This window comes from Budorcas taxicolor, chromosome 18, assembly GCF_023091745.1.
Source record: "Budorcas taxicolor isolate Tak-1 chromosome 18, Takin1.1, whole genome shotgun sequence".
Classification (NCBI taxonomy): domain Eukaryota; kingdom Metazoa; phylum Chordata; class Mammalia; order Artiodactyla; family Bovidae; genus Budorcas; species Budorcas taxicolor.
In genome coordinates, this window is record NC_068927.1 from 52,526,050 (window position 1) to 52,552,742 (window position 26,693).

The following is a 26,693-nucleotide window of genomic DNA, read 5'->3' on the forward strand; positions in this document are numbered from 1 at the left end:
GACAGAGGAAGCAATGCCAGACCGTCTTGGGGGGGCGGTTTCCAGATGCCCTTCTGGGGCCCTTCCCGCCCTCACACACTCAGACCTCTCCTTAGATAATATATATTAAAAAATAAACCTCCAATTCAGGGTATAAAAACAGAGCAAAGGCACTTGGGGGTGGGGGTTGGAGGGCCTGGACACCCACCCCCCACCCAGGCAATACTGAGATGGCCCAGGAATGGGGGCCAGGTGGTGCCCCCCCTGGAATGAAGCCCTGAGTCCCCCAAGTAGGAGGGAGAGAAGGCCAAAGCCAGCGGGAGGTGGCCGGGGGCAGTGATCCCATCTGGGCGCCCCCCACCCCCACAAGGCGTGGCCTGGGGCAGCCCGGCTCCCTCTCCTCAGGCCCCTGGGGTTGGAGACACTGGGTAGTCCCGGTGGTGCAGTGGTGGGTGGCCCGCTCCTTCTTGTGAAAGACCTGAGGGCAGGGGAGGGGCAGGAGCAGAAGGGAGACGGGAGGAGAGATGGAGAGAGACGGACAGGGTGGAAGGGAGGGTGGGGAAGCAGCACAGAAGAGCCAGAGAAACAGAGGTGGAGACAGGAGGCGGAGTGGGGAGATGCAGAAAGTCAAAGACAGAGGGAGAGAAACCGGACGGGGCTGTGCAGCCGTTAGCGTCCGATGCGGCCACTCGGGCGCCTCCTCTCTGGACTGTGCCCGGCTCCCCCGGCCCTCCACTCACCTGCCTGGGGCAGGGGACCTCAGGTACAGCCAGACTGGGGGACGGTGTTCTCCCCAAGCTGAGACAGGAGGAGTCTCAGGCGGCAAAACTCCTCCTCCACCTCCTGGTTTGGGGGATCATCAGTGAGAAGGGCTCCTCCACTTAGTCAGCCCCTTCCTCCCTGCTCCCACTCCCAGGCCACACCACCTCCAGCTGTTTAATGGTCTCCTCCAGGCTGAGCAGCTCCTCCCGAATTTCCTGGGGCTGTGCTGGGGTCGAGGGGCTGCCCCCTGGGACCCCATCCCCTTCGAGGGGAGGCCCTGCCCCGCTGTCTTCCTCTGAAGGCAACAGGAGCTGTTTCAGGGTCAGCACTGGACAGGGGTAAGGGGACAGAGTCAGAGATGGGGGGGCGAGGGCTGGGAGATGTAGCTGGGGATGGGTGAGGGCCTACGGTGGGAAGGAGCTTCTGGTTAGCAAGACCTGCGGAAGGGGCTGGGGGATGCGAGGAGGGGTGCAGGGGTGTGAAGCTGGGGCCGAGGGGGAGGGCACCCGGGGAGAGGCTGCACTGAAGGTCAGGGGCAGGGGTTGCAGGAGGCAACTTGGGGCCACCAAGGACAGCGGTGCAGCCTGGGGCTGTGCATGTGGTGGACTGGGTGGGCTTGCTTCCGGCGCCTGAGCACAGGCAGGTGGGAAAGCAGTGTGGGGGCAGGCGGTGGCCGCCCTGCGCGGGTGGGGCTGAGCTACCTTTCTGAAGGGCCTTGGTGGCGAGCTGGCCCTCGAGGCCTTGTCTGGAGAAGGGCAGGAGGGAGTTGAAGAGTCTCTCCATCCGACCTGGGTCGGGGAGCGGAGAGGGGGCTCAGACCCTGCCAGGCTTCCTGTGGAACCCTCCCCCCAACTCATCACCCCTCTATCAAGGCTCACCATCCGCCGGGGGCATCTCTCGGCTGCCATTGCCGTTTTCGGAGCTGCTAAGCAGGGGTTCGCGGGTGCTGGGGGGAGCAAGTGCCGGGTGATTCCACCACCCTGGCCCTGGTAGGCAGCAGGGGCAGGGAGACAGGGAGCTGGAGGTGGGGAAGGCAGGGAGGTCCGGAGATAGAGACAGAGGTCGAATTTGGGAGACAGGGAGACAGAGAGGCTTGGCCAGTGGAAGACAGAGAGGCCTGGATTGGAGACAGATGGGCTGTGGTGGGGTGGGTGCACACACCTTCATGTGCATGCACACAGACACACGTGCACATGCACGCACATGGAGACTGGGCTGGAGCTCAGGTTCTGGGGACACACGGGAAGGCTGCCCCTTGACCTCTAGTTCCCTCTCCTGGCCCCCTCACCTGCTGGGGCCAGGCCGATGTTTGGGTCTGGAGGTGCGGGCGGGGACCTTCAGGGATCCAGCGGTCTCGGTGATGAGGGTACACCAGCTGAGGAGACAGGCCAGCCCCCTGGGCCGTCAGAGCCCCCAGACCCTGGGCCAGGACATTCCTCCCTTCCCTGTCCCCAGAAACCCTGGGGCCCGGGCCTCCTCCTCTTCGTCCTCCACCCGCTCCAGGAACCCAGACCCGCTCACATCCTCCGCTCGGACACCGTCTGCGCCACCAGCTCGTATATCTGGGCCTCCTGGTCCCAGGTAAAAATGACATAGAAGGCTTTGTGATCTGCAAGGGGAGGGAAAAGCGAGGCTCAAAGCCAGGGTCACCCCAACGTGCCCCTGGGGAAGTCCCCCACGACCTTAGGGCTCCCAGGACTCAACTCACCCACTCTGTCCCCCTCCAGAACCCTCCCTCATCTAATCAGGAAATAAGTGCCCCATCTGCTCCACCTACAAGACTTCCAGGACCACTCCCAACATCATGGCCCCACCAGGTTTCAATTCCTGCTCCCTATGGCCCCCAAGAGGCAGCCAGGGCATTTTTTCAAAATACTGCTTAGAACTAGCAGCTCTTCTGTGCAAAAACCTGGGGGCAGTTTCCCATTTAACTTAAAATCCACAAGCCAGTCTGGCACCCCGGCCATGTCCTGTCCAGGGTCCCCCTACCCAGCCTCATCCTCAGGGCTGCCAGCCATCCCCCCTACCCCCCACCGCCGGGCGCAGAGCATGTGCGCCCAGCTCTTCGGAGGGTTCCTCCGCCATCCTGGGGACGGCTGTGCCCGGGGCCTCACCGGTGGCCACCTCGCGAGTCATGGCGGAGGTGAGCCGCAGCACTGGCCGCAGCATGGTCTTGCCATCGGGCGTGGGTGTCAGCGTCCGGCTGTGCGACTTAAGCAAGAGCCGTTCGTCCTGGCGCTGAAGCAGCAGCAGCAGGTCATTCAGCAGCAGCACGTGGACCTCTGCGGGTTGGGGGTCAGGGCTCAGCACCCCCACCTGACACCCTGGCCCTGAGGTGCCCCCGCCCCCGCCCTGCTCGCTGCCCTGGCGCTCACCCACAGCCTTGTCCTTCGTCACCCGCCACGTCAGTGGGCCCTCGTAGATCAGCCTCTTCCTGGTGATGTCTAGGCTCTGGAGGCAGGAAGGAAGGGGTGATGGCCGGTGAAGGTGGGGTGGGGGAAGGTGGGGATGACCACGGGGGGTCGGTCAGGTCAGCTCATTCCCCGCTGGGAAATAAGGGGGGTGGGGTCAGAGCTGAGGGGCCCCTCTTTCTTCCTGGGTGTGCTATCAGAGAATGCCGAGGGTGGGCAGAGAGGAGGGGAGGGCAGCGGGGAGGGCACCTTGAACTCGATCAGCATGGGGTCGTTGCTCTGCCGCAGGTGGGTCAAATCCAGACGCCTCTGATAATCTTTGAGCCGCTAGGGGCAGGGAAGGGAGGGTCACTAGCTTTCACAGACCTCTGCACACGCACACCCTACAGCCCTGGCCCAGGGCCCTGCGCAGCTCACCAGCAGGTCCTCCATGTCCCGCACGGCAAGGTTGACGTGTTGCAGAATTTCCCGGCAACACTCCGCCGCCCGCTCCACTTTCTCCCGTTCCACCGACTCTTCTGTGGGCAAAGGGGGAGACCGGCCCCGGGGTGAACCCTAACCCTGGAAGCTCCAGGTCCCGACGCCAAGGCTGGAGGCCGGAGAGCCAGGGTCCAGCAGGACGGGGTGGGGCCGCTCTCTCTACCTGTGTTCTGCCCGATGCTCTGCAGAAGCAGCGGGTACTTGGTCAGACGCTGCATCTCCGTGGGGATCATGTCCTTCAGCTGCAGCCGGCGGCACCGGGGCCGGCTCTCAGCGTCCTACAGGAACAGCAGCTCTGAGACACCAGGACACCGGCCCCCCTCCCCCGGGACCCTGGAGCCCGGACCACCTCCCACCCCACCTCACCTGCACGAAGGTACAGAACCGGGGCTCCTTGCGCTGTTTGGCTTTGAGCTGCTCTAAGGCGAACGACTGGTGGCTACAGAAGCGGGAGGAGATCTTCTGGAACCACGAGCCCTCAGCACCATCGAACTACAGCGAGAGGCAGGCCAAGAAGGGTGTTTCAGGTGGGCTGGAGGACAGGGCTAGAGCCCCAGACCCCTGGGGCTTGGATGCGGGTAAGGTTGAGACCCCTGGCCTGGGTTCCAGGCCCCCAGCCAGGAGGAGGGGGTGGGGCGGGGCGCTGGAGGGGCGGGGCGGTGCAGTGGAGTGGAGGGGCGGTGCAGTGGAGGGGAGGGGAGGGGCAAGTGGGCGGTGCCTAGGCTGGGCGCTCTCACCCGGGCCAGCAGCACATCTCCGATCTCCTCGATGAGGTAGCCACTATCCTGCCTCCGCTTCATCAGGCAATCAAGGAATAGGGCTGTAGGGAGCAGAGAGGAAAGGCGGTGCTCTGTCAGGGTCCCCGAGATCGGATGCAGAGCTGGGCTGGTGCTGGGGAGTCGGGGGTTGGACTGCAGGTGGGTGTGTCGGGTCCTTGGGGCCGGTGACCGCCCCCTCGCCCCGACTGCCCGCCCCTTGCCTGTTGATGATGTGTCCCCTGGGAGGTGAGCTCTGGGGATCTGGAGTGTGGCCCTCCCCAGTGCTAGACCAGAGGCTGCCCAGGGTCAACGGCAAGGCAACGGAACAGAGAGCTGACAGGTGGGACAATGGGAGGGCCACAGCCCCGCACTCACAATGCACCTCGATGAGCTCGTCCAGGCTGGGGAAGATATTCTGGAGCTCCTCCTGGGAGTAGAAGCCCCCTTCCGCCATGGGCTGGTAGAAGACGTCGTGGAGCACGCGGAGCATGCGCACATGGGCAGCCTCCGTCACCAGGAGCTCTGCGGGGACAGTGGACAGAGGAACAGTTGGGGTTGGCGAGCATGCAGACTCTGGGGGTGTAGGGGGGCCCTCTCAGAGGCAGGCTGGGGAGGGGATGGCACAAGGATGACTCTGGGTGGAGGCACTCGCCCCTGAAATAGCCTCTGAGAATTCCTCCACCCCACTGCCTTTCTCATGGCGGCTGCAGCCAGCCAAGGGGACCAGTAGTCCCAGTTGGCTGCATACCATGGGCTTCCCAGGACATGAGATTTTCAGTGCTAACTAGGTCGTGTGGGCATGCACGCTCAGTCATGTCTGACTCTCTGTGACCCCATGGACTGTAGCCCACAAGGCTCCTCCACCCATGGGATTTCCCAGGCAAGAATATTGGAGCAGGTTGCCATTTCCTCCTCCAGGGGATTTTTCCCAACCCAAGAATCGAACCCATGTCTCCGGTATCTCCTGCACTGGCAGGCAGATTATTTACCAACTGTGCCACCTGGGAAGTCCCCAAACCAGGACAGTCCCAGGCAAATCGGGGACAAGTTGGTCGCCTCACTGCGTGTAGCTGCGTTTCAAGTCTAACCATCCAGCAAGTTTCTCAGGCTGTTTCTGGCACAATGACTCTGACAGGTTGATGGCCTGGGATCCAGGGGCCTCCAGGGGGTGCATGCCCGAGTTCCAGTGATCCCCCAAATCCCCAGAGACTAAATGCATGATTTTGTACGTTAAGCATGTATTTCTGGTGAGAGAAACTGCCATGCGGTCCACCATGGTAGCCACTAGCCATGCCAGTAACTCTAAATTTTGCTTAATTAAAATGAAATATAATGCACAATTCAGCTCTCAGTTGTGCTCACCACACTTTAGATGCTCAACAGCTGTTATGTGGCTGGTGGTTACCATGTTGGAAACTACAGATATTTATTGCATGTTACCATCATTCCAGAAGGTTCTATCAGATGGCACTGGGAATGTTTTGATCATTACTCTCAGAAGGATCTGTGACCCAAAGGGCATCTATCCACTGCCCTAAAACTTCTGAATGAGAATCCTTCTCAGCCATTAAATAATCTGTAAATTAACTTCCAAACGAGCTTCCCAAAACACTCTACATCTGGCAAACCTCCCTCAACACAGACACAATTTGAAATCACAGGGAAGGATTAAGATAAAAATGGTATCTCTCAGCTCAGAAGCAAGCATTGCTAAGAATATATTATCTTCCCAAACTTTTCTGGGTGGGAATCTTTTTCTCCCCTGACTGCTTAAGATCATAGTCGTAACAGCAGTCACAGCTGAATGCTCTGACCCTGGACCCATCATTGGGCTGAATGCACGAATCCTCTCATCTTCATCTCTGTGGGGCTTTTAAGGGAGGAGTTATCACTAGCCACATTTCACAAACAAGGAGACAAAGGCTTTTCCTAGAAATGCAGCTTTTATAGACCGTTTCTGGACGTGCACGTCAACACCGTCCCGCACTACAAAAAATCATTTAGAGAGGACTTCCCTGGTTTCCCAGTGGTTAGGATTCTGTGCTTCCACTGCAGGGAGTGTGAGTTCAATTCCTGGTCAGGGAACTAAGATCCCACATGCCGTGCAGCATGGCCAAAACAGAAAACCATTCCTTGGAAACGTCACTTCCAGCAGCTGCCTGCCCATTCGTTCCCTGGGATGTTCTACAATTTAGCTAACAAATGGCCCTCTGAGGGAACTGGGCGGCCTTCAAGCTCTGGTGTAAGCAACACCAAGATGGCCATCCCCCTGCATCTGTCTTTGCCAGAGGTGGGCTGTGTCCTCGGCCGCAGTAGGCTGAAGGGGGTGGCACTCACCGCTGATGACCTCCTGCCGCTTCACCTGGCTCTTGGGCAGGCTGTGCAGAATGTCCTGGGGGACAAGCTCTCGCCAGCCAGGCGGCTCCTCCGGTTCCAGCTCCAGTCCTGAGCGGCCCGGCTCTCCCTCGTCTGCAGGCTCCGGGCTGTGGGACAGAGGCCTCGTCAGGTCCCCGGTTCAGGGCATCCCAGGAAAGAGCCTTTGACTCCTTCCACGCCCATTCCCTAGGGCGGCCCAAGCTGTAGACCGGCCCCCAGATCTCTGGAAAGCAGCCGCTCACCCCTCTCCTGTGACCACTGGAGGCCCACAGTGACCTCAGCATCCGATATCCCCCACCCGGGCCTCCCTGACTCTACAGGCTGCCTTGGTGGATGGAGGGAGTGGGGCAGTGACGTACGTGGCTCGACGGGTAGGGCCAAGCACGGCCGTGGCGGAGCTGGGGTCCATGTCCACGTCGCTCCGGGAGCGGCCCCCACCCCGGCCCTTAGCCCCGAGGCTACCCCGGGAAGGCCGGCGGCGGTCACTCACCCGCAGGCTCTCTGAGCGCCCCAGACGCCCTGACAGCCTGGACCCCGAGGCCAGGAAAGAATCAGGCCCAGACAGAAACAGGGAGAGACGGGGAGAGACCAGGACAGGGAGAGACACGGGGAGACCAGGACAGGGAGAGATGGGGAGAGACCAGCACGGGGAGAGACGGGGAGAGACCAGGACAGGGAGAGACGCGGGGAGACCAGGACAGGGAGAGACAGGGGGAGACCAGGACAGGGAGAGACGCAGGGAAAACCAGGACAGGGAGAGACGGGGGAGACCAGGACAGGGAGAGACGCGGGGAGACCAGTGCAGGGAGAGATGGGTGGAGACCAGGACAGGGAGAGACGGGAGAGACCAGGACAGGGAGAGACGCGGGGAGACCAGGACAGGGAGTCGGGAGAGACCAGGACAGGGAGAGACGCGGGGAGACCAGGACAGGGAGAGACGGGGGGAGACCAGGACAGGGAGAGACGCGGGGAAAACCAGGACAGGGAGAGACGGGAGAGACCAGGACAGGGAGAGACGTGGGGAGACCAGGACAGGGAGAGTCGGGAGAGACCAGGACAGGGAGAGATGGGGGAAAACCAGGACAGGGAGAGACGGGAGAGACCAGGACAGGGAGAGATGGGGAAAACCAGGACAGGGAGAGTCGGGGAGAGACCAGGACAGGGATCAAACATGCAACAGAAGAGAGGAGAGAGTCAGGAGGACCAGTGTAACTTTGGGGTAGGGGCAGTGGGGGGTGGTCAGAAGGGATACTGAAACTGGTGGAGGAAGGTCAGGGACGGGGAACCCAGTAGGGAGCAAAGGACTGCCCCCTCCCTTCCCTGAGGCAGGGGGATCGGGGCAGAGCCAGGAGGCCAGGGCAGGGAGGAGCGGGTTCAATACTTAGCTCTTCGGCTGGGAAGGTGGTGTCCCCACCCACCCCTCACAGGGGTGTAGGGGAAGGGGTGGCCCCTGGGGGGAGGGGAGGGGCTGGGAGAAATGGGGGAGGGGCTAGCCCTCCCCCTACCCAGGGCCCAGGCACCCACCTCTTCCACTTTCTGGGGAGAGAGGGGGACAGGGTCAGAGGTGGACCCAGAGGGAACCCGACTCACCTCCCCCACCCACCACAGGGTCCCCAAAGCAGCGGCACGAGGACTGGCAGGGGGCAGAGCCTGCCCCCCAACTGTGAGGGGGACAGGGCCCCCGAGCATGGAGCACAGAGGGCTAGGGGGAGGGAGGGAGGGGGCGCTGGGAGGCAGGAGCAAGGAGGCTGGGCTGGAGGCTTAAGAATGGGGGGGGGATGGATGGAAGATGGGGTGGTGGTAGGGGCAGAGGGAGAGGGGCCAGGAAGACCTGAGAGGGGGTAAAGTGGAAGAAGAGGAAGGAGGAGGAAAGGAGAGAAAGAGGGAGCAAGGGGAGAGGAGAAAAAAAAATCAGTGAAAAAGGAAGGAGAGGAAGAAGGGAAGGAGAAAGGAGGAAGAAGGGAATGGAGGGAGAGATGAGGAAAGACAGAGCGGAGGAAGAAGGGTGAGGAGGCGAAGAGGGAGGAGCATGGCAGAGTGGAGATGGCTCGGCTGGGGACGGCAGGCGCAGTGGCAGCACGACTCCCAACACGCATCGCCCCCACCCCACCCCAACCCAGCCCGCGCCCAGCCCCTGGCACCTCTCTGTGTCCGCAGCCTCCTCCGTGCTCTCTAGCGGCGCTGGGGCGTCCAGGCTGGCTGGGCCCTGCGGAGGCGGGTCCCCCACCTCCAGGAGGGCATCAACACCTGCAGGGACAATGTTGAGGGGGGAAGCAAGGCTGTCTGGAAGGCCCCTGCGGTGGTGAGACCCCTACCCCCCTACACCCTGGGGGCCTCCATTCCTTGAGCCATCCACTGCCTGGCCGACACCACGTGGCTGCTCTGTATTTTAGGGGGACAGACAGATGGAAGCTGGTAAAGAACCTGCCTGCAATGCGGGAGACCTGGAATCGATCCCTGGAGTGGGAAGATGCCCTGGAGAAGGGAAAGGCTATCCACTCCAGTATTCTGGCCTGGAGAATTCCCTGGATCATATAGTCCATGGGGTTGCAAAGAGTCGGACACGACTGAGCGGTTAAGCACATACGCAGACAGATGGAAAGAGCTCTGAAAACATGGCCATGGGCAGCCAGGGCCCAGTGGGCGAAGATGTCGCAAAACTGGGGTGCCAGTCTTCCACCTGGAGAGGAGACTGGATGCCTCCACATTCATTCATTCTCCCAGCACTCCCCTGGGACTTGTGCGAAGAGAATGTATCCCATTTGGAGGGGAGGAGGCTGAGGTTCAGAGAGAGGAGGGGCTTCTAAGACCTGACACAAGCAAGTTGCAGAACCAGGATTTGAACCCAGGCCCTGGCCAAGTCGCCTTCTCGGCGGGGGGGAGGTCACACAAGGAGTGGGAGACATTTCCATAGAGCAGCCAAGTTCACCGTCTAAGGGGGCTGGTCGGCCATGGACTCAGAGAGGGTTCTGGGAAATGACACCATGGGGGCTGATGGGAAATGTAGTCCAAGGAGGTGGGGAAATCCATCACCAGGACAGAGGTCAGAGCTTAGGAGGAAAGCCGTGGAAAGGGTAAACCAGGGGAAGGATGTGGTTATTGGTAACACTGGTGACAAGGAGCAGGGAGGGCGGAGGACCAAGGGGCTGTTTTGCTGGGGGGGTCCAGGAAACTCACCTGGCTCCCGGTCAGGGCTGTCCCCAGACAGAGGATGCGGAGAAACTCCGGGGCTGTCCTGCCCAGGGCCTCCAAGATTCCGGTCCCGGGAAGGCGCCCCCTGACCTCCCTTACGTTCTGTAAGGCCCGGCTTCTCAGCTGGGGATGTATCGAGGGAGAAAACGGAGTATGAGAGTCAAGCGACTCAAATCCACAAGGGCCGAGGGATCTAACAGGCCGCTCTGCTCGGTCCTTCCCATTGCCCAGAAGACCCCTCCTCCGCCCTCGGACCCAGGAGTCCCAGCCCCTTGTCTCTCCTCCCTCAGACCTTGTGGGTCCCCCCACTTCCCCTCTTAGGTCCCCAGGATGGATGACGCTCTAGATTCAGGACCATTACCATCAACCTCGACCTTCGGGTTTCGAATATCTGGGGGTGAAACGAGAGATGGGACCGTGAGGTGGGGGCAACATGGGGAAGTCAGGGCGGGGCCAAGGCTGGGCACCTCACCCTGGGTCTCTCCCCGGTTCCAGCGGGCGGCATCCAGGAAGCTGCTCAGGCCTTTCTTGGTCTTGGTCGGTTCATCTGACCGCCGGTTCCCTATCATCTGGGGAAGGGGTGGGGGGAGGCGGAGCTGGGCATTTCTGGACCGATGTCAACAGAGGGCTCAAACCTCAGGGGTGCAGAGGCTTCCCAGGGGGGCAGGAGGGATGGCCCTCTCTGGGGAGGAGAAGGCCAGGTTTGGGCGCTCAGGGAAGCACCTTTTTCCGAAAGAAGTTCCTCCCGGACTTCTTGTCCCCGCTCTTGGTCCGCACCCCAAGGTGCCGCATGTACAGGCTGATGGCGTTGACCACGGCGGCACTGTGGGGAGGGGACAGTGAGGGCACACGGACAGACATGCAGGCTCCCAAGGACGCAGGGACCCCGCCACCCCTACAGCTTCCCCTCCACCCACTTCACACCCCCACCCCACAACCACTTCTTGCTCAGCATCTGAGCAAAAGGAGAGAGAGGAGGTTCTAGGGAACGGAGCCAGGCATGCAGCTCAACACCCAGGCCCCCAGCTAGACCCCGCCCCCCCCTTTCCTCGGGCCGTGACACCAAACTCCCCACCGGCCTCTTTGCTTCCATCACCTCTTCTCCTCATCGTTAGAGATGGTGTGCCTGTAAGAAGAAAGAAGTCTGTGACCAATGTGCTAAGCCTGGGGTCCCTGACTACCCAGCACAACAGGTCACTCACTGTCCCCTTCAAAGCTGGGATGGGGGGGCCACTCTGCCGAAGCATCTGGGACAGACAACTGCTGGAGGAGAGACCCTCACTCGGGGTGGGGGGAGTTGCAAGGGCAGGACCCAAAGCACAGGCCTGAATGCAAGACCACAGACAGGACCTGGGAACTGGGAGGGACCCCCAAGCTGGGAAGGGAAGATGCAAAACCAGATGGGTGAAAATGCGAAGACTTCCCAGGTGGCACCAGTGGTAAAGAACCTGCCTGGCAATGGAGACAGACGTTAAGAGACACAGGTTTGATCCCTGGGTTAAGAAGAGCCCCTGGAGGAGGGATGGCAACCCACTCCGGTATTTTTGCCTGGAGAATCCCATCGACAAGAGAGGCCTGATGGGCTACAGTCCGTGGGGTTGCAAAGAGTTGGACATCACTGAAGCGTACACACAAAGGCCCCAGAAGTCAGGAGAGGAGACCAAATGCGTGGAAATGACCCTTGAAGCTGCAGAGGGAGTCCAGAAGCGGATGGGACGAGGATGGGATAGCAGAGGGTGCCCCCTGGGCTAAGGAGAGACCTGCCCCACTCACTGCATCTCCTCCAGGTGGGTCAGTTGCCGCTCAGCCAGGTGCCGCTCCCGGGCCTCGTAGCTGGCACGGTCCCGCGCCACCCAGGCCCCCAGCTGGACCAGCTCCTGCTCCCAGGGTGTCATGCCCATGAGCTTCTTGGAGCGGAAGTCCTCCAGCTGCCGGACCACGGCTACCTGCTGGCTCTGCACCACCTCCTGCACGAACTGCCGCTGGAGGTCCTCAGGGAAGAGGTCAGGCCGCGTGCGGTCTGTGGGGACAACGGGGACCGGGCTGGGGGCCAGTTCCCTGGGCCGTGAGTCCGCCCCAACCCTGCCCACCCCCGGACTCTGACAACCATGCTTCCTTGGGCTGGGGTGGCCACGAGACAGGAAGGCATCTCTGCTGTCCAGGGACCATGGTGAGAGTGTGGCCTCCCACCCTAGGGGGCTCCTGGTCCCTGCTAGAGACCTCTCCCTCACCCCAAAGTCCCCTTTCGTCTTCTTACCAAGTTCAAAGGCCACAGCAGGAGGGACCATCACTCGCAGGATCTGCTCAGGAGAGAGAATGGAGTGAAGGGGAGGACGCAGCGGTGAAGGGGCAGCCATGATGGGGTGAAGGGATGGTAGCCCAGGCAGCAGGTGGGAATGACGCTCTGATGGGAGGAGCAGTGGATGGAGAGCCGGGCTGGCACGAGGTCTCCCACCGGGTGGGCCAGGCCTCCCTTCACGCTGCCCTCAGCAGGGTGGAGGTTGGGAGGAGGAGGGTGGCTGCCCAGGGGGTTGGGGTGTCTCTCACCGAGTGCTTATCCAGGAAGCTGTGGTAGAAGTCGATGAAGGCTTTCTTGAACTCCTTGGGGCCCAGGGAGCCCAGCATGTCCGCATGCAGGCAGCAGAGCTGGGGGACACAGAGCGTGATCCATCCTCTTCCCGCCCCACCCAAACTGCACTGCCCCTTGGAAAGCCTCAGGGTGCAAACCCTCTGGGAAGTGCTCCCCGATGTCCCCCATCCCCACACCTGACTCCCTCAAAGCTGCCCGGGGCCATTGCACCATTCCCTTAATTTTCTCTCCTGTGAAATGGTTCATTGGTCTGTCTTCTCTCTGCTGCTGCTGTTACAGCAGCTGCTGTTACACCGCCCCCAGCTACACTAAGAGGGCTCAGTGCGTCCCGACACTGTCCAAACCCTTTACCTGCATTAATCTGTTCAACCATGGGGAGGACCATCATTATCCCGTGTTGCAAATGAGAAAACAGTAAGCGACAAAGTTGGGATTGGATTTCTGGCAGTCTGTCTCTGCGGCTCTCCATTGCAAAGCAATACTGTGTTACTCAAGGGTGTGTGTGTGTGTGTGTGTGTGTGTGTGTGTGGCAGCCAGGAGGTTCTGATTCATCGGTGTCTCAGGGCCTAGCGCACAGCGGGGCTAAGCACATAAACAGGACAAGCGACGCTCGCTCACTCATTCATTCGTCAAGCATTCCCTGAGGTTGCCCATGGAGGAGCCCTCTGCTGGCTGACACTGGCAATGCTGTGGGGCCTCCAACCTGTCCTGGCTCCTGGCAGACTCTCATCCAGTGAGGGACATGCTCTCAGTCGGCTAAGGACTCGCCCCAGGAATCTATGCCTGCCCCCTCCCCACCCCCCCAAAAAATAAAAACTCCATCTGAGGCTAACAGGAAACAGCCCAGGTGACCACAACCATCTCCCGGCCGCTCCAGCCAATGAGGTGAGAGAAGAGCACGAGGACAAAGCTCAAAACGCCGAAGGCCATCTGGGTCACGTTAGTCACACCCCGGCCCTGGCGAGGCCTCAGTTTCCACATCTGGAAAGGGACACAGCAACCAGCACAATCCCTGGGCTAAGTTCCAGGAGCGCAAGTTCCAGAAACACTCAGGCTCAGCAGGGGGACTCCTTTGCCCAGAGGGCCAGTGCCCCCAGGCATTAGGGAAGGCTTGGGGGAAGAGCATTTTTCTGGCAATTTCCTGATTTCCTGTTTCTGAAACTTTGGTGTCAGTCAATACAGCCTTCTCTCTGCACCACCCCCCCACCCCCCCACCCCCCCACCCCCCCACCGGCATCCCTTTCTGCCACTTCCATCAGTTTCCTTGTTTTCTGGAGGGGGCTTCCCTGGAGGTTCCAGATGGTGAAGAATCTGCCTGTTTTGTGAGAGACCTGTGTTTGATCCCTGGGTTGGGAAGATCCCCTGGAGAAGGGAATGGTTATCCACGCCAGTATTCTTGCCTGGAGAATCCCACAGATAGAGGAGCCTGGTGGGCTACAGTCTATGGGGTCGCAGAGTCAGACACGACTGAGTAACCAGCACTACGACCCACGTCCAGTACAGAGCAGTGCCCTGGTCTAAGCCCAACTCCCGGCCTATGCTGGGCTGTGTGGGGTCCTCATGGGGCAGGACCCCAACCCACAGAGCCCTCTCCAGCCAGCACCCAGCCTTCTTCCTCCCTAAGCCACCTGCCGGGTTCTCTAGACTCTGTAGGCGTCTCCCAGATAGTATGGCTCTGCATCCACACCACCCCGGTATTCTCTGCCTGATACAAGTTTTCTGTAGCATCCATTATGTCCTCTGTGCCTCGCAGGCTGCTTGTAGCAGGCTCCTTGTTTCTGGACCAGGGCCTGCTGTGCTGCCTAGGCCCGAGAAGGCTACTGGCATTCTCCCAACCACCAGCCCTGAAGCACTGACTGGAAGTACCTGCAGAAAACTTAAGATTCTGGGGCTAAGGGCGCTGTCACTGACGGGTGATGCTGCCATGGGCATGGGAGAGCAGCTGGGGCATGGTTTTTCTCCAGGTTGCTGGATTCTCCGTTGCTCTGCGAAACTGCACCCTGCTTTGCTCAGAAATTTACACTGGCAGGTGCAACCTTGTCTGGACCCCATGGCTGGCTTCCTGGCTCTCAAGCTGTGTGCTCTGGGTCTCTTTCCCAGACCCTCCTGACATCCATCCTCACGGGCCTAATGCACTGAACACTGCGGCTGGTCCCAGCCCCGCCCCGTGCCTCCCGGCCCCGCCCCTGTGCCTCCCCGGCCCCGCCCTCACCAGGGGTCCCGGCTCAAACTGCATGGCCACGTGCTGCAGGAGGGCCATGAGGTGGGCCGGGCGCCGCTTCACCTGATCCAGGTTCTGGAACTGGTTGTTTTGTTCCTCGGGATTCTGTGGGGTGGGGATGGGAGTGAGACAGAGGGGGACAGAGGAGGGGCCTGGGGCTTGATTTTCGCCCCTCTTCCCCGGCACTTCCCCGAAAGGATCCAAGCTGGGGGGGGGGGGGTGCTGATGGTGCCACTGCTGGGATGGTGGCCAGTCAAGGGGTGGGGAGGATGGATGAGACTTCATGTTCTAACGGTGGGTGGTGAAGAGAGAAATCAGGAGAGATGGAACGAGGATCTGTGCTGTCATTACGGGGAGTGGGCCGTGATAAAAACTGCGATCAGAGGAAACCGGCTGACAGCTTGTGCTGTGATATCAAAAGGAGGCACTGAGGATGGGGTGAGGGGATGAGGAAGGAGGTATTAGGAAGATGAAAGAGAGATGGGGGCTTCCCTGTTGGTCCAGTGCTTAAGAATCTGCCTTGCAATGCAAGGGATGCCAGTTCGATCCCTGGTCTGGGAGGACCCCATATGCTGCAGAGCAATTAAGCCCGGGCGCCTCAACTGCTGAGCCCACGTGCAGCGGCTACTGAAGGCCTCACATGCCTAGAGCCTGTGATCTGCAACAGGAGAGAAGCCACCGCAGTTGAGAAGCCCACCCCCGCCCCCCGCTTCGCCCGCCACAACTAGAGAAAGCCCGAGCTCAGCAATGAAGACCCAGCACAACCAAAAAATAAACTAAATACATCTTTAAAAAAGAGAGAGAGATGGGCAGAGACAGAAGGCCAAATGACAGCATCAGAGGATGGAGAACAGGGTGTAAGCTGGCACAGACGCTGAGCATGGGGCTTGAGGGCTGGGGCCCCGGGGAGCTTGAGACAGAGGCTTTTCCAGCCCGCGTCCCTCTCACCGTCTTCAACTCAATCTCAAAATCCTCGTCCTCTGCCCCGATGATGCTGACGGGCACCAGGCTGGGTCGGGGGGGCCCTGGGGCCTGTGGAAGGGGAGAGATGGCTTCAGCCCACATTGCTCCCCGCCGCACAGCGCCCCCCACCCAACTCCCTCACCCCTCGGCCCTCTCCACTCACCGCCCCTCGGGCGACGTCTTCTGCCTCCATGGGCACTGCCGGGCTGGGGGAAGAGGAGGGGCCGCGGTTAGAAGGGTGGGAGGTGGGGAGAGCAGGGCGGTTACTCACAGATTCCTGGCCCAGGTGCGAAGGTGAGTAAACAGCCTCCTCTCCCCCACCATCCCGGCCTCCACAGCTCAATGGGGCCTCTGTGTGGCGACAAAGAGCCCTTCAGAGGCCAGCCAGGGCGGGGAGCCTGAGGACAGGGAGCCGCGTGTTGGGGGGAGCTGGAGGCCAGGAGCCTGGGTCCATGAGAGAGCTGTGGCCCAAGAGCCTGCGATTTGGGGTCTCCTGATGAAGGAAGGGCCTGGGGGCTCTTGGATCTAAGTAAGGGAGGAGGGCTTGGGGAGTTGGGCCCTAGGGGGGCTGGGCTTCCAGGCCAACAGAGTTGGAAAAGTTAGAGGGGAGCTGGGAGGGAGACAACTGGGGTGTGGGGGCTTGCCTCTGACCTGCGACAGGCTTGGGGCAGGATGTTGCCTCTGAACCCACTAGCCCCACTTCCTGTGACAGGAAATCACAATAGCAAATCCCCCAACCCCCAGCTCTCTCAAGAAAACAAAACTGCGAACCCTCCTCCTTCAGGGACCAAGAGGGCTCAAAGCCACTTCTCTCCCTCGGGGCCCTGGCATCTTTCCGGCTCCCATCCCAGAAAGTAAGGGACGGCCATCAGAGAGCTCATCCCCGCAGGTGCCTCTCTCCCTCACCCCACACCCACCTGTCCCGTCTGTCTGTCTGCCAGCTTGCCTCTCCCCAGCTGCTGCTCCCTGGCTGTCTCTCCCTTGAGTCTGCCTCCTGTCTTTTGCCTCTTTCCTCCCTGATTCTTCATTTTCGCTCTCCCTTCCTTCAGCCTCGGCTCATTTTCCCCACCGTCTCTGCCTCCCCTCCCCCCACATCCGCCGAGGCCCCACGCTATCTTCTCTTGCTCTCCGTCTCCCCTCCTCGCTCTTCTCGGCCTCTGTCTCCCCACACCTGGTCCCTGCAGCCACTGTCCCCGACCTGTCCGTGTCGCTCGCTGTCTCGCCTCTCTCTCCCATCTCTCGCTGTCTCTCTCATCTTGTCTCCCTTAGAATCTCCACTTCTCCCTGTGTCTTCCCACCAACATCGTCGGTGTTCTTAATTAGTCTGACTAATGCCACTTGAGCCCGTGTGTCAGGCAGGAAGGAGCTATGGAAACGGGTGGGGTGTACCACGAGGGGGGCAGTTCTCCCCACAGCCCAAAGCTATTTATAACCCTGGTCGCTTGAGTCCCATCCTTCTCCTCTTCCACTGGCCTCCTCCCTAACACTCAATAAACGGCAGCCGGCCTTTTGACTCTGATCATTAAACAATGATGCCTTCTGGAGTGTCCAAGGGCCATCCTTTGGGTTCACCCAAGCAGGCCTCATTTTGATTCTTTTCCATAAAGTGTGTTTGTCCAACATCCAAGCTTGGGTGACTTCAGATCTGAGCATTGTTAAATGTTCACATAAATAAAGTTGCAAACCAAGGCAGAAGAATAGTAGTAATTATTTATTATGAGAGCTGAACCTACACTGCACTTACAGTGTGCTAGGCGCTGCTCTAAGTGCTTCTCACAAGTAACTCACTGAAGCCTCATAACCACAAGCAGCCCCAAGCTATTATTACTCCCATCCGAGACAGAAAACCTTCACCAGGCCACCAGCTGCAGCTTCTGGGCTGGAAGGCATGACCATGGACACGGAGGGTCCACGCTCATCCCACTCAGGGGTGGGTGGAAAAAGTTCGACAGAGGCAGGGGTGATTCCACAAGGGCCAGGGCAAGGACAAAGGTTTATCTGAGCAAATGCTTAGGTGCCAGGCAGGCCTCGGAACATGCACTTGCTATGTATTACTTCCTTCATGCCTCATCACCATGATAGGAAATAATAGCTAACGTGTAATGTGTACTAAGTGCCATGAAGTACAGTATTAGTGCTTGACAGGTATAAACTCAATCCTCTCAGTGACCCTGAGCAGTTGTCTTATTACTGCTATTATTCCCATTTTACAGAGGAGGAAACTGAGGCACACCTTATAAGAGGCAGTGCCAGGATTCTGACCCAGGCAGGCTGGCTCCAGAGTTTATGCATTTAACTCCCAGAATGTGCTGCTTTGAGAGCATGGGGAATCCACACGCCCACCTTAGGAAACTGAAATCTCAATCAAAGCTGAGAGATACCAGGTCTCCCTATGGTGTCCGGGTACGTGGACACCGTGGCCTGGGCAGGAGTTCAGACTGGACTCAGCTGCTCCACAGAGGCCTGGGCTCAGAGAGGATTGGGGAGGAGGGTGGCTCTTTAAAAGATGGGTCATGAAGGAGTCCTGCAAAGTTAGAGAGTGATAGGTGGAAGCGGTCAGATGGATCTAAAGGCAACTGACAAGGCCTGCGGTCCAGCAGAGAGGATGCTGTGTGCATGGGGCTGTGGAGATGAGGGCAGGTTGACAAGGTCCTTAACGGTGGGGGTCCGAGAACAAAGTGGGCATGGCGCAAGGACTACATGGGCGCCTGCGTATTATGCAGGGCTCAGGGTCTACATCAGGCTTTCCTGGCGGCTTAGACCACAAAGAATCTGCCGGCAATGAGGGAGACCAGGTTCAATCCCTGGGTCAGGAAGATCCCCTGGAGAAGGGAATAGCTACCAGTATTCTTGCCTGGAGAATTCCATGGACAGAGAAGGCTGGCGGGCTGTACAGCCCACAGGGTCGAAAAGAGTCGAACACGACTGAGTGACTCACAGTTCAGGGACTATAAGATATTAAGTGGATGACCCTGGTCTCCAAGAACCTCTGGGAGCCTTAAAGAAACTAAAACACAGAGTAGTCAAGGTTAGTCCTTGGAATGCCTAAGGCCCCGGATTCTGCTTGACACATGGTGGTCTACAAGGACCCTTGGTCCACAGGACCATAAGTCACACAGGATCGTTAAGTCCATAAGGGAAAGAAGCCAGTGTGTGGGACCTCTGGAGATTTAAAAGGGGTACAGAATTCTATAGGGGAGTTTGGTGGTCCCCGAGACGCACGGTCCACAGGGCCCCGGATTCTAGCAGATGCTATTGATGTATCGAAACCCCCCTTCTGTAAGGAGCCGCACCCCCACGCGGGGTCATCAGGACCCTTTAGTGGGTCTGTAGGATCTAGTGATCTACATGGAACGTGGCAGGTCTACACAAGCCCCAAATCATATGTAGGACGTGGCGGGTGTACACGGGCCCTAAATCCTACACGGGACTTGGCAGCGTGCATGGTCAGGGATGCTGGGGAGGACGTGTGGTGTCAGGGTCTGACGCCCGCCGGGGGCCGCGTCCCTCACCTGCTCCAGGTCGGAGGCGAAGCACCGCAGCAGCCAGAACCGAAGCCTCCGCGCGCCGGCTCGGGCTCCCCCACCCCCGACTCGGAGTCGCTCTAGCCAGCCAAGAGTAGGCCTTTGCGTCCAGCTCCACTCCTCCCGCCAGCCGTTCTAGCCCGCTCCTGCCGGGCTCCAGCCCAGAAAACTCTACTCCTCTTTGCCGGCCGCTCTAGCTCTCCGCTGAGCCACGCAGGCCAGATAGGGCCGCTCTGGCCTGTCTAGGAGGGCTGGCGTTTCCGTATATCGACTGCCCCCGTCACTCTCCTGGACCCCGCCCCCTGCCCCCCGCCCCCTGGCCGGAGGCGGAGATAGTTCCAGCCCCCAGATCAGTGTTCGTTCAATCCGAGATCACCGAGTCGCCCCGACCCCTAGCCGCACCGCCCCCCAGACTGGGGTCCCCGTCCTATCTCGCCGCTTTAAGGTGGAACCGTTTGAATTCCCAACGCCTATACATTAATTCTCCCGGCAGTGCCCACCCCCCCCCCGCCCCAGACACCCCCGCACACTTTCTGCTGGGGCTGCAAAACAAAATCCTGGATTTTGCAAACAAAATCCTGCAAGATAAAATCCTTTCTATCTAACATGCAGAAAAAGTAAATACCTCTCTTCGGGCCTCAGTCTTCCCATCTGTACAATGGGGAACGATCTCCAGTTTTTGTCCCCTACAACCTATTTCCTAGGGTATAATTCCTGACCCAACCCAGAAAAAGACCTTTCCAAAAAATGCTTTCAAACGCGTTCTGCAACTTTCAGCTTCAAGACAGCCTATGGCCTATTGCCACTTTCCCCTTTGAGTGGCTCGAAAGTATGCAGGCTTGGAGGACGGCGCTTGGCTGAAGCACCTGCGAGTTCAAATCCCAACTCCACTCAGTCTCACGATGTGCGTGCCCTGGGACGAGCAGGTTTTCCTCCTTGGGTCTCAGTCTCCCCACTCGTGCAATGGGAGTGATCATCCGTCCTCCGCAGGACGGTTGGGAAGCTTTGACCCCGGGCTTGCAGCCCTCATCTCACCTTCCGGGCCCTCAGCAAGTATTACTTCTCCTCTCTTTGTCCCCTTTGACAGATGGAAAAACTGAGGCCCAGGGAGGGGCGGCTGCTGGCTCAGCCGGGCCGGTAGGAGGCCCCTCCACTGCCAGCAGCGCCCAGCCCCCTCTCTCCTCCTTCCCACTTCCCCTAGCAGCCGAGGGGAGGGAGGCCGGGCGGGGCCAGGGACGATGTACCTGGTGTCCGCGCGGGGTGGTGACCGGCGGGGCGCCCGAGGTCGGGCTCGGCGATCCCGGGCCCGGTGTCCCGGCTCCCGCTTCCTGGCTCTGGCGGGGCAGGAAGTTGGGGCGTTTTTCCGGAGGCCCCAGCCCCGCCACCCCTCCTTGCTTCCTGCCCGCGCCCCGCGCCCGCCCGGCACCTCCGCTTCCTTCCCCTTCTCGCCGCCGGCCCCGCCCTCCTTTCCCCGCTCCGCCCTGGACCTGCGGGCATCGGCCCCACCCGGACACCGCCTAGCTTCTCCCGGCTTTGTCAGTCTGTCCCTCCGCAGGGCGCGGGCACCACGTTTCTCAGATCTGCCTGACGTCGGCCATCACCTCCCTGGCGAGGCTGGGGGCCCTGCGTCCGTCCCCACCTGCGTGTGGCCGCCCCTGCTCTGAGTCTCTGTGTGTCTCTTGGTCTCTGTTTTTGCTTCTGTGTGTTTCTGTCCGTGTTCTTCTCTTTGCCTCTGTCTCTGACTCTCTTGCTCCTTTGTGGTCTTTCCCTCTTGCTCCTGGGCCTCTGCTTCTCCCTGCTGTCTTTTCAACTCTTTGTCACTTTCTGTCTCAGAGGCTTCTCTCCCCATCGCTGGGTCTGGATCTTTCTGCATCACCATCAGTCATTTCCCCATCTGTTGCTTTTCCTAGAGTCTCAGGGGTCAGCCTCTCCATGTCCATTTTCAGTGGACCCTTCTTGCCTTTTTGTCTCTTCCTGGCATCTGTCTCTGATGCCCTGTCTCCCCGGTGTCTCAGTTCACTCACCTCTGTCTCTCCATCCTTATCTCTGTCTCAATTTCCCTCCCCTCTGTAGCTCAGACACACTGTACCTCTGTCTTTCTCTGTCATCCCCTCCAGGTCTTCCCACCATCCCCAATTTACTGCCACAAGCTCTCCAAATCCCAGTTTTACAAGTCCACTTGCAGAGAACAGGTGTGGCTATGGTCAGGATTTGGTACCAGTCCCAGCAGACAGTCCACTGTGTTTTGGCGACTTAGATGCACGTAAATGAATATAACCAGTTACCTGGGACCCCACCCCCCCCACCCCGCCCTGTCCTCCTCTGCTCAGGCACAGAGCCTGGGGTAGGACCCTTCCCAAGACACTACTTGATTTTTCAGGGGATGGCCAAGACTGGCTACCTGGTCCCAGGTGTGGGGAGTGGGCAGGGGCTGGGGGAGGAGGGGGCTGAGGTCCTGGATTTCTTGGTTTCAGAAAAGGAAGGGGAATGGTCCCCCCGAGATCCATGACTCCTGCGAAGGTCTGCCGTTGGGAAGGATTTATTATCACTAAGTGGCCGTGACAGAGCAGGCAGCGGGGAGGTGACACTAAGGAGGCTGCTATGTTCAGCTCCCCTAGAGGCAGTGATTAAGGGCTCATTACCCGCTGGGTGGGTGGGTCGGTGAGGGAAGCCGGGGGAAGGCAGTAGGGGAGGATCGAGTTAGGGTGTGTGGAGGGGATGAGGACAAGGATGACCTAGAGGGAAGAAGAGTGGACAGTCCCAGGGGGAAGTTGAGTCGGGACACTCCCAGGAAAGATTGTGAAAAGAGAGCAGCTTCGGGGGGGAAGTAGGGTGAAACACGGGTTGGGTGCATGGCGGGTCAGCCTGGCAGGGTCACGGCTTCTCCAGCTGAGCATCTCCGATGTGGAGGCTGCCCACGTCCTGGTAGGTGCCCTGGAGGCCCCGGGAGATGTCCTCATACATGGAGCAGTCATCTAGGTTCAGGCCCTGGGGTGGAGACAAGGTGGTGGGCATCAGTGCCAGAGGCCCCCAACCAGCCTCAAGGAGGAGCCCTAGGAGAACCCCACCCCACCCCGCAGACCTGCCCCCACCTTCCACTCACCTCATAGAGATTTTCGTCTTCGTAGTCATCCTGGATATCAGCCCCGAATTTCATGTTCTGCCATCGTTTCTGTTGTGGGATGGGGAGCCTCAGTGAGTGGGGGCGGAGGGTGGGCAGATAGAGATCGTGTTTTCAGACCCTCGTGGAGGCCAGGAGGAGTTAAGGGACATGCCCAGAGTCACATATCCTGTAAGTGGCGGGCCACTCTGGGTCCCAGCCAGTGTCCTTTTGATTGTCCCCACTGCCTATTCTTCCCCACAAATAGTGAGATTAATAATACTAAGTGGCTATAGTTGTCTTGTGGCCTAAAGAGGATTTGTTGTTGTTTTAGTCGCTCGGTTGTGTCTGACGTTTTTTGCGATCCTGTGGCCAGTAGCCCGCCAGGCTCTGTCCATGGGATTCTCCAGGCAAGAATACTGGAGTGGGTTGCCATTCCCTTCTCCAGGGGATCTTCCCAACCTAAGGATGGAACCCACGTCTCCTGCATTGCAGGTGGATTCTTTTACTGCTGAGCCACTGTGGAAGCTCAGGTATTGCCTAGGAAATCCCATGGACAGAGGAGCCTGGCGGGCTACAGGCCACGGGGCGCAAAAGAACCGGACACACCGCTTAGTGGCTGAGCCCACAGGCATGCCAGAGACGCCGGTGGGGGTCAGACATCCGGGATGACACCAGCTCCCATCTTCCCCGTCCTGGGCTACATCTGAAGGGTACAGCCCTCCTGGATAGAGGGAGCCAGTGAGGCATCCCTGGGGCCAGAGGTGAAGACAACCCTGAGGGGAGACTGAGCAAGGACGCCCCTCTGGTCCCAGCACAGTTTGAATGCGTTCATTCTATTAAATTTTTAGGCCCTCGGCGCCTGGGAGGTGGGCGCTGCCATTCTGCCAAGTTCTAGGCGGGAGGGACTCTTGGGGGTCCGCTAGTTCCCGCGGGGTGGGTCTGGGGGGCGGGCTCACCCGGAAGAGCAGCAGCGTTCCAGGCACCACGGCGCAGATGAGGAGGATGATGCCCTCAGCGGTGATGATGTTGTTCTTGGTGCCCTCCCCCATGTCCAGGAAGGGCCTGGGGAGCGGCTCTGTGAGGAGGGAATACGGCTCAGAGCCCCACCTTGCCGCTGGCCACGCCTCTAGGCCACGCCCCCTCCAGCGAGGCCCAAGACCCTGGAAGCCGCTCCCGCTTTGCAGGTGAGAAGACTGGCCACTGCGTGAGAGCCAGAGACCCAGGATGCCAGAGATGCAGGCGATGCCGGCACGGGCTCCATCCCGACTTCCCGACGGATGGATGGGATGGGCACTCACCTCGCACGCGGAGGTACGTCCCGCAGGAGCGCTGTATTTTCTTGCCGTCACTGACTTCGCACCTATACATGCCCCTGTGGCTCTTGTTCACTTGTTTGATGATCAGCTCGCCCCCGGCACCCAGGCTCCCGAGATGCATCACAGGGGGCCATGAGGAGTTGCCTTGGAGGACGCGCCACCACGTGACGGTGACATTGGTGTTGCTGTTGCTGCCGTTGTGTATGCACTGGAGGCGCACCTCCTCCCCCACGCTCACCGTCACCGAGGGTGGGCCCCACTCCACCCACAGGGCCTGGCACCCGGGGCCTGCAGAGAGGAGGCAGGCGGGTTGGGGACAGCCAACGGGGACACTGACCCAGCGCGGCCCCTGGTAGCTGCAGGACTCCTGGCTGCGTGTGTATATGTGTATGTGGGGTGGGGTGTGGAGAAGTGTGAGTGACACACCCAAAGTGGAGGGGGGGCTGGGAGGTGTCCCCACTTGCCCCTCCAGAGCCACCTCCTCCCTCTGCCCCCTGCTCTGTGCTTCCACCCACTCTGAGCTCACTGGCACTTGAATAGGCAGTTCCCTAGGACTAGCAGTGCCCCAGGCCAGGAAGCTCCTTACAAAATCAGTTTGGGCATCACCTCCTCCTGAAGGCCCTCCTGGATTATTTTCTCACCCAGCCCCTGCCTGGCGTCACACTGGCACTTTACTTACTTTGTATAACTATCACAGAACCCATAGAAATCGGTTCTGTCATCAACCCATTCTACCAGTGGGCCAGCTGCGACCCACAGCAGCAGGCGTCCCTTGGCCCTGGGCCTCTTCTTGCCAGTTTGTGAGCCTGCCCTGCCCTGTGACCCTGGGCCCGGCCCTCATTCTCCTTGGCTTGCTTGTGTCATGCTGGGGGCCAGGGGTGAGGTCAGGGACTGGGCTGAGCTGGCTGGTTAGGGCTGGGAGGGCCTCAGCTGGGTCGAAGGAGATGGGGCGGCCCAGGCACGGGGAAGGCCCAGTTCTGTGCCCCTCCTCCTGGGCCAGTCCGCATGGCTGGCTCTGCCTCTTTTGGAGGGAGGAGGGGAGAGGTGGGGAAGAGAGAAGAAGGAAGAAGTGGGGTAAGAGACAGCAACCTGAGGAGTCACTCCAATCTCAGCTCCCAGTGGAAATTTGGGGTGACTGGACGCCTCTCTCAACTCCTTGGTCAAACAGGGTGGTCACAGCCCTGCCAGCTGGCATTGTGTGGGAGGGCAAGGGGGAAGGTCACTTACTCCCCCAGCACTGAGAAGGGGGTTCCCTCAGTAGGGGGTGAGGACTAGGATTCAAGGCAGAAAAGGAGAAAGATTTTTCTCCCCCTTGAAGCTGACTGCTACCCACCACCGTCCCCTCCCTGCCCCCAGCTCTGGAGCTCAGTCAGTCAAGGGCAACCTTAGTTCCTTATTTTGATCAAGGGGGATGAGCGGTTGGGGAAGGTGTCTCCTGCCCCTGCCTCCCTCCACCCGGCAAAGGACGCACCTTCAACTTCGCTGAGCCCCCTCCAGCCTCCCACCGGCCTGTTTGAGACAATCAAGCAGACAGATGCAGTTTCTACAGGGTCTTTTCTAGCCTGCCTCCTGCCAGCTCCTCTCCCTCCCCCTCTGCCTGGGGCCCCTCTCAACAGTCTCCCAGTTCCCACTACCGCCTTCCCCAGCACCTGTCTGCTAACCACGTACCCAGGCCAGCAGCGGAGATCAGGAGGAGAAAGATGGTGGCAGGCGGGCTTTGCAGGGCTTGGGGACCCTCAGGCATCTTCTCCCAGTGGGTTGGTTAGTCTGGGTTGCAGCAGTCCCGGGGTACCAGATCCCACCTCGCTGAGCCCCAAACCCCGCCCCACTTCCTGCCCGGCCCTGCGGAGACGGGCTTCACTGGCCCCACTGCTGGGCCCTTTGGCTGGCAGGCTAGGGGGAAGCCCCTGGTGGGGGAGGCTTCAGGCTGTGAGTGGAGAGGAACCGCTTCTTGCACCTGTGGCCACCACAACTCCCCTGAGAGGAGGCTGCTTGGGTGGGGGGAAGAGATTGGTTCAAGGCCTGGCTCGTCACTGGAAAGGAAACCCTCCCTGCTCGAGGGAGCCAGGGTTTGGGGGGCCTGCTGCACACAGGCAGTCAAGGGTGGTGGTGGTTCCAAGCTTGGTCTTTGCCTCTCATTGGCCTCGGGCAAAACTTGTCCCCTCTCCGAGCCTGTGTCCTCACTTCTTTTTTTTAGATACTTATTAATTTATTTGGTTGCATTGGGTCTTAGTCGCAGCATATGAGATCTTTGCTGTGTCATGCAGGATCTTTCGTTGGGGCACACAGATTCTCTAGTTGTGGCCATGGGCTTATTGCCTTATGGCACGCGGGATCTTAGTTTCCTGACCAGGGCTCAAACCCACGTCCCCTGCCTTGCAGGGCGGCTTCTTAACCATTGGAGCATGGGGAGTCCCTAAGCCTCTGTGTCCTCCCTTCTTGGGGTTGGAAAAGAGAATTTTTCCAACAAAAGAGGTTGTACATGCACAGCGCTGAACACAGGACCCCAGCACGTGGATAGGTGCTCAGTAAAGGTTGGTTATTATTAATGCTTATGAGGAATAAGGGTTTCCCTGGTGGCTCAGTGGTAAAGAATCCACCTGCCAATGCAGGAGACAAGGGTTCAATCCCATGCACACACACATATAAGGAGATGCAGGAAGAACCCCTGGAGAAGGGAATGGCTACTCATTCCAGTATTCTTGCCTGGAGAAGTCCATGGACAGAGGGGCCTGGTGGGCTATAGTCCACGGGGTCGCAAAGAGTCAGACACGACTGAGCGACTAACATACACACATGAGGAATAAATGAGGCAGGCTCACCAACTCTGTGCCTACGTGATGGCTTTCCTTTCTGAGGTTCGGCATTAAAAAAAAATATATGTATCATTTTATGTGGCAGCGCAGGGTCTTAATTGCGACATGTGAACTCTCGTAAGTTGTGGCATGTGGGTTCTAGTTCCCTGATCAGGGATTGAACCCGGGCCTCCTGCATTGGGAGCATGGAGTCTTAGCCACT

General features: G+C 59.5%; 2 protein-coding genes across 3 annotated transcripts; both read right to left on the minus strand.

Annotated features, from left to right (window-relative positions):
- Positions 1–320: 320 nt before the first annotated feature.
- Positions 321–19,352, minus strand: ARHGEF1 (Rho guanine nucleotide exchange factor 1). 2 transcript variants are annotated; one of them, XM_052655762.1, is made up of 31 exons: positions 16,931–16,968; positions 15,896–15,938; positions 15,718–15,801; positions 14,761–14,874; positions 12,506–12,604; positions 12,216–12,258; positions 11,732–11,978; positions 11,055–11,084; positions 10,682–10,781; positions 10,431–10,527; positions 10,320–10,349; positions 9,944–10,081; positions 8,908–9,013; positions 8,291–8,302; positions 7,126–7,293; positions 6,728–6,873; positions 4,766–4,912; positions 4,370–4,452; positions 3,999–4,124; positions 3,796–3,910; positions 3,570–3,670; positions 3,402–3,479; positions 3,117–3,192; positions 2,856–3,023; positions 2,263–2,350; positions 2,030–2,116; positions 1,620–1,687; positions 1,443–1,529; positions 906–1,069; positions 720–822; positions 321–457 (listed from the first exon to the last, which is right to left on the minus strand). In XM_052655762.1, the coding sequence occupies exons 1-30, from the start codon at positions 16,966–16,968 to the stop codon at positions 739–741; spliced, it is 2,967 nt and encodes a 988-aa protein (XP_052511722.1). In that variant the 3' UTR covers positions 321–457; positions 720–738. The 2 variants fall into 2 exon arrangements, with proteins under 2 accessions (XP_052511722.1, XP_052511724.1); XM_052655764.1 differs by lacking the exons at positions 8,291–8,302; positions 16,931–16,968 and adding an exon at positions 19,245–19,352.
- A 2,694-nt stretch (positions 19,353–22,046) lies between these two features.
- CD79A (CD79a molecule) lies at positions 22,047–25,419 on the minus strand. Its single transcript, XM_052655790.1, has 5 exons — positions 25,344–25,419; positions 23,658–23,963; positions 23,316–23,434; positions 22,360–22,428; positions 22,047–22,244 (listed from the first exon to the last, which is right to left on the minus strand). Exons 1-5 carry the CDS (start codon positions 25,417–25,419, stop codon positions 22,131–22,133), a joined length of 684 nt encoding a protein of 227 aa, XP_052511750.1. The 3' UTR covers positions 22,047–22,130.
- Positions 25,420–26,693: the final 1,274 nt, after the last annotated feature.

Coding starts and splice junctions, on each gene's coding strand:
- CD79A (XM_052655790.1), bottom strand. CDS start 25,419: ATGCCTGAGGGTCCCCAAGCCCTGCAAAGCCCGCCTGCCACCATCTTT. Junction 23,964..25,343: donor GATCTCCGCTGCTGGCCTGG/GTACGTGGTTAG, acceptor TCCTCTCTGCAG/GCCCCGGGTGCCAGGCCCTG. Junction 22,245..22,359: donor AAGACGAAAATCTCTATGAG/GTGAGTGGAAGG, acceptor TCTCCACCCCAG/GGCCTGAACCTAGATGACTG.
- ARHGEF1 (XM_052655762.1), bottom strand. CDS start 16,968: ATGGGAGAGAGAGGCGAGACAGCGAGCGACACGGACAG. Junction 4,453..4,765: donor CGAGCTCATCGAGGTGCATT/GTGAGTGCGGGG, acceptor TGCTCCCTACAG/CCCTATTCCTTGATTGCCTG. Junction 3,024..3,116: donor GACGAAGGACAAGGCTGTGG/GTGAGCGCCAGG, acceptor CCCAACCCGCAG/AGGTCCACGTGCTGCTGCTG.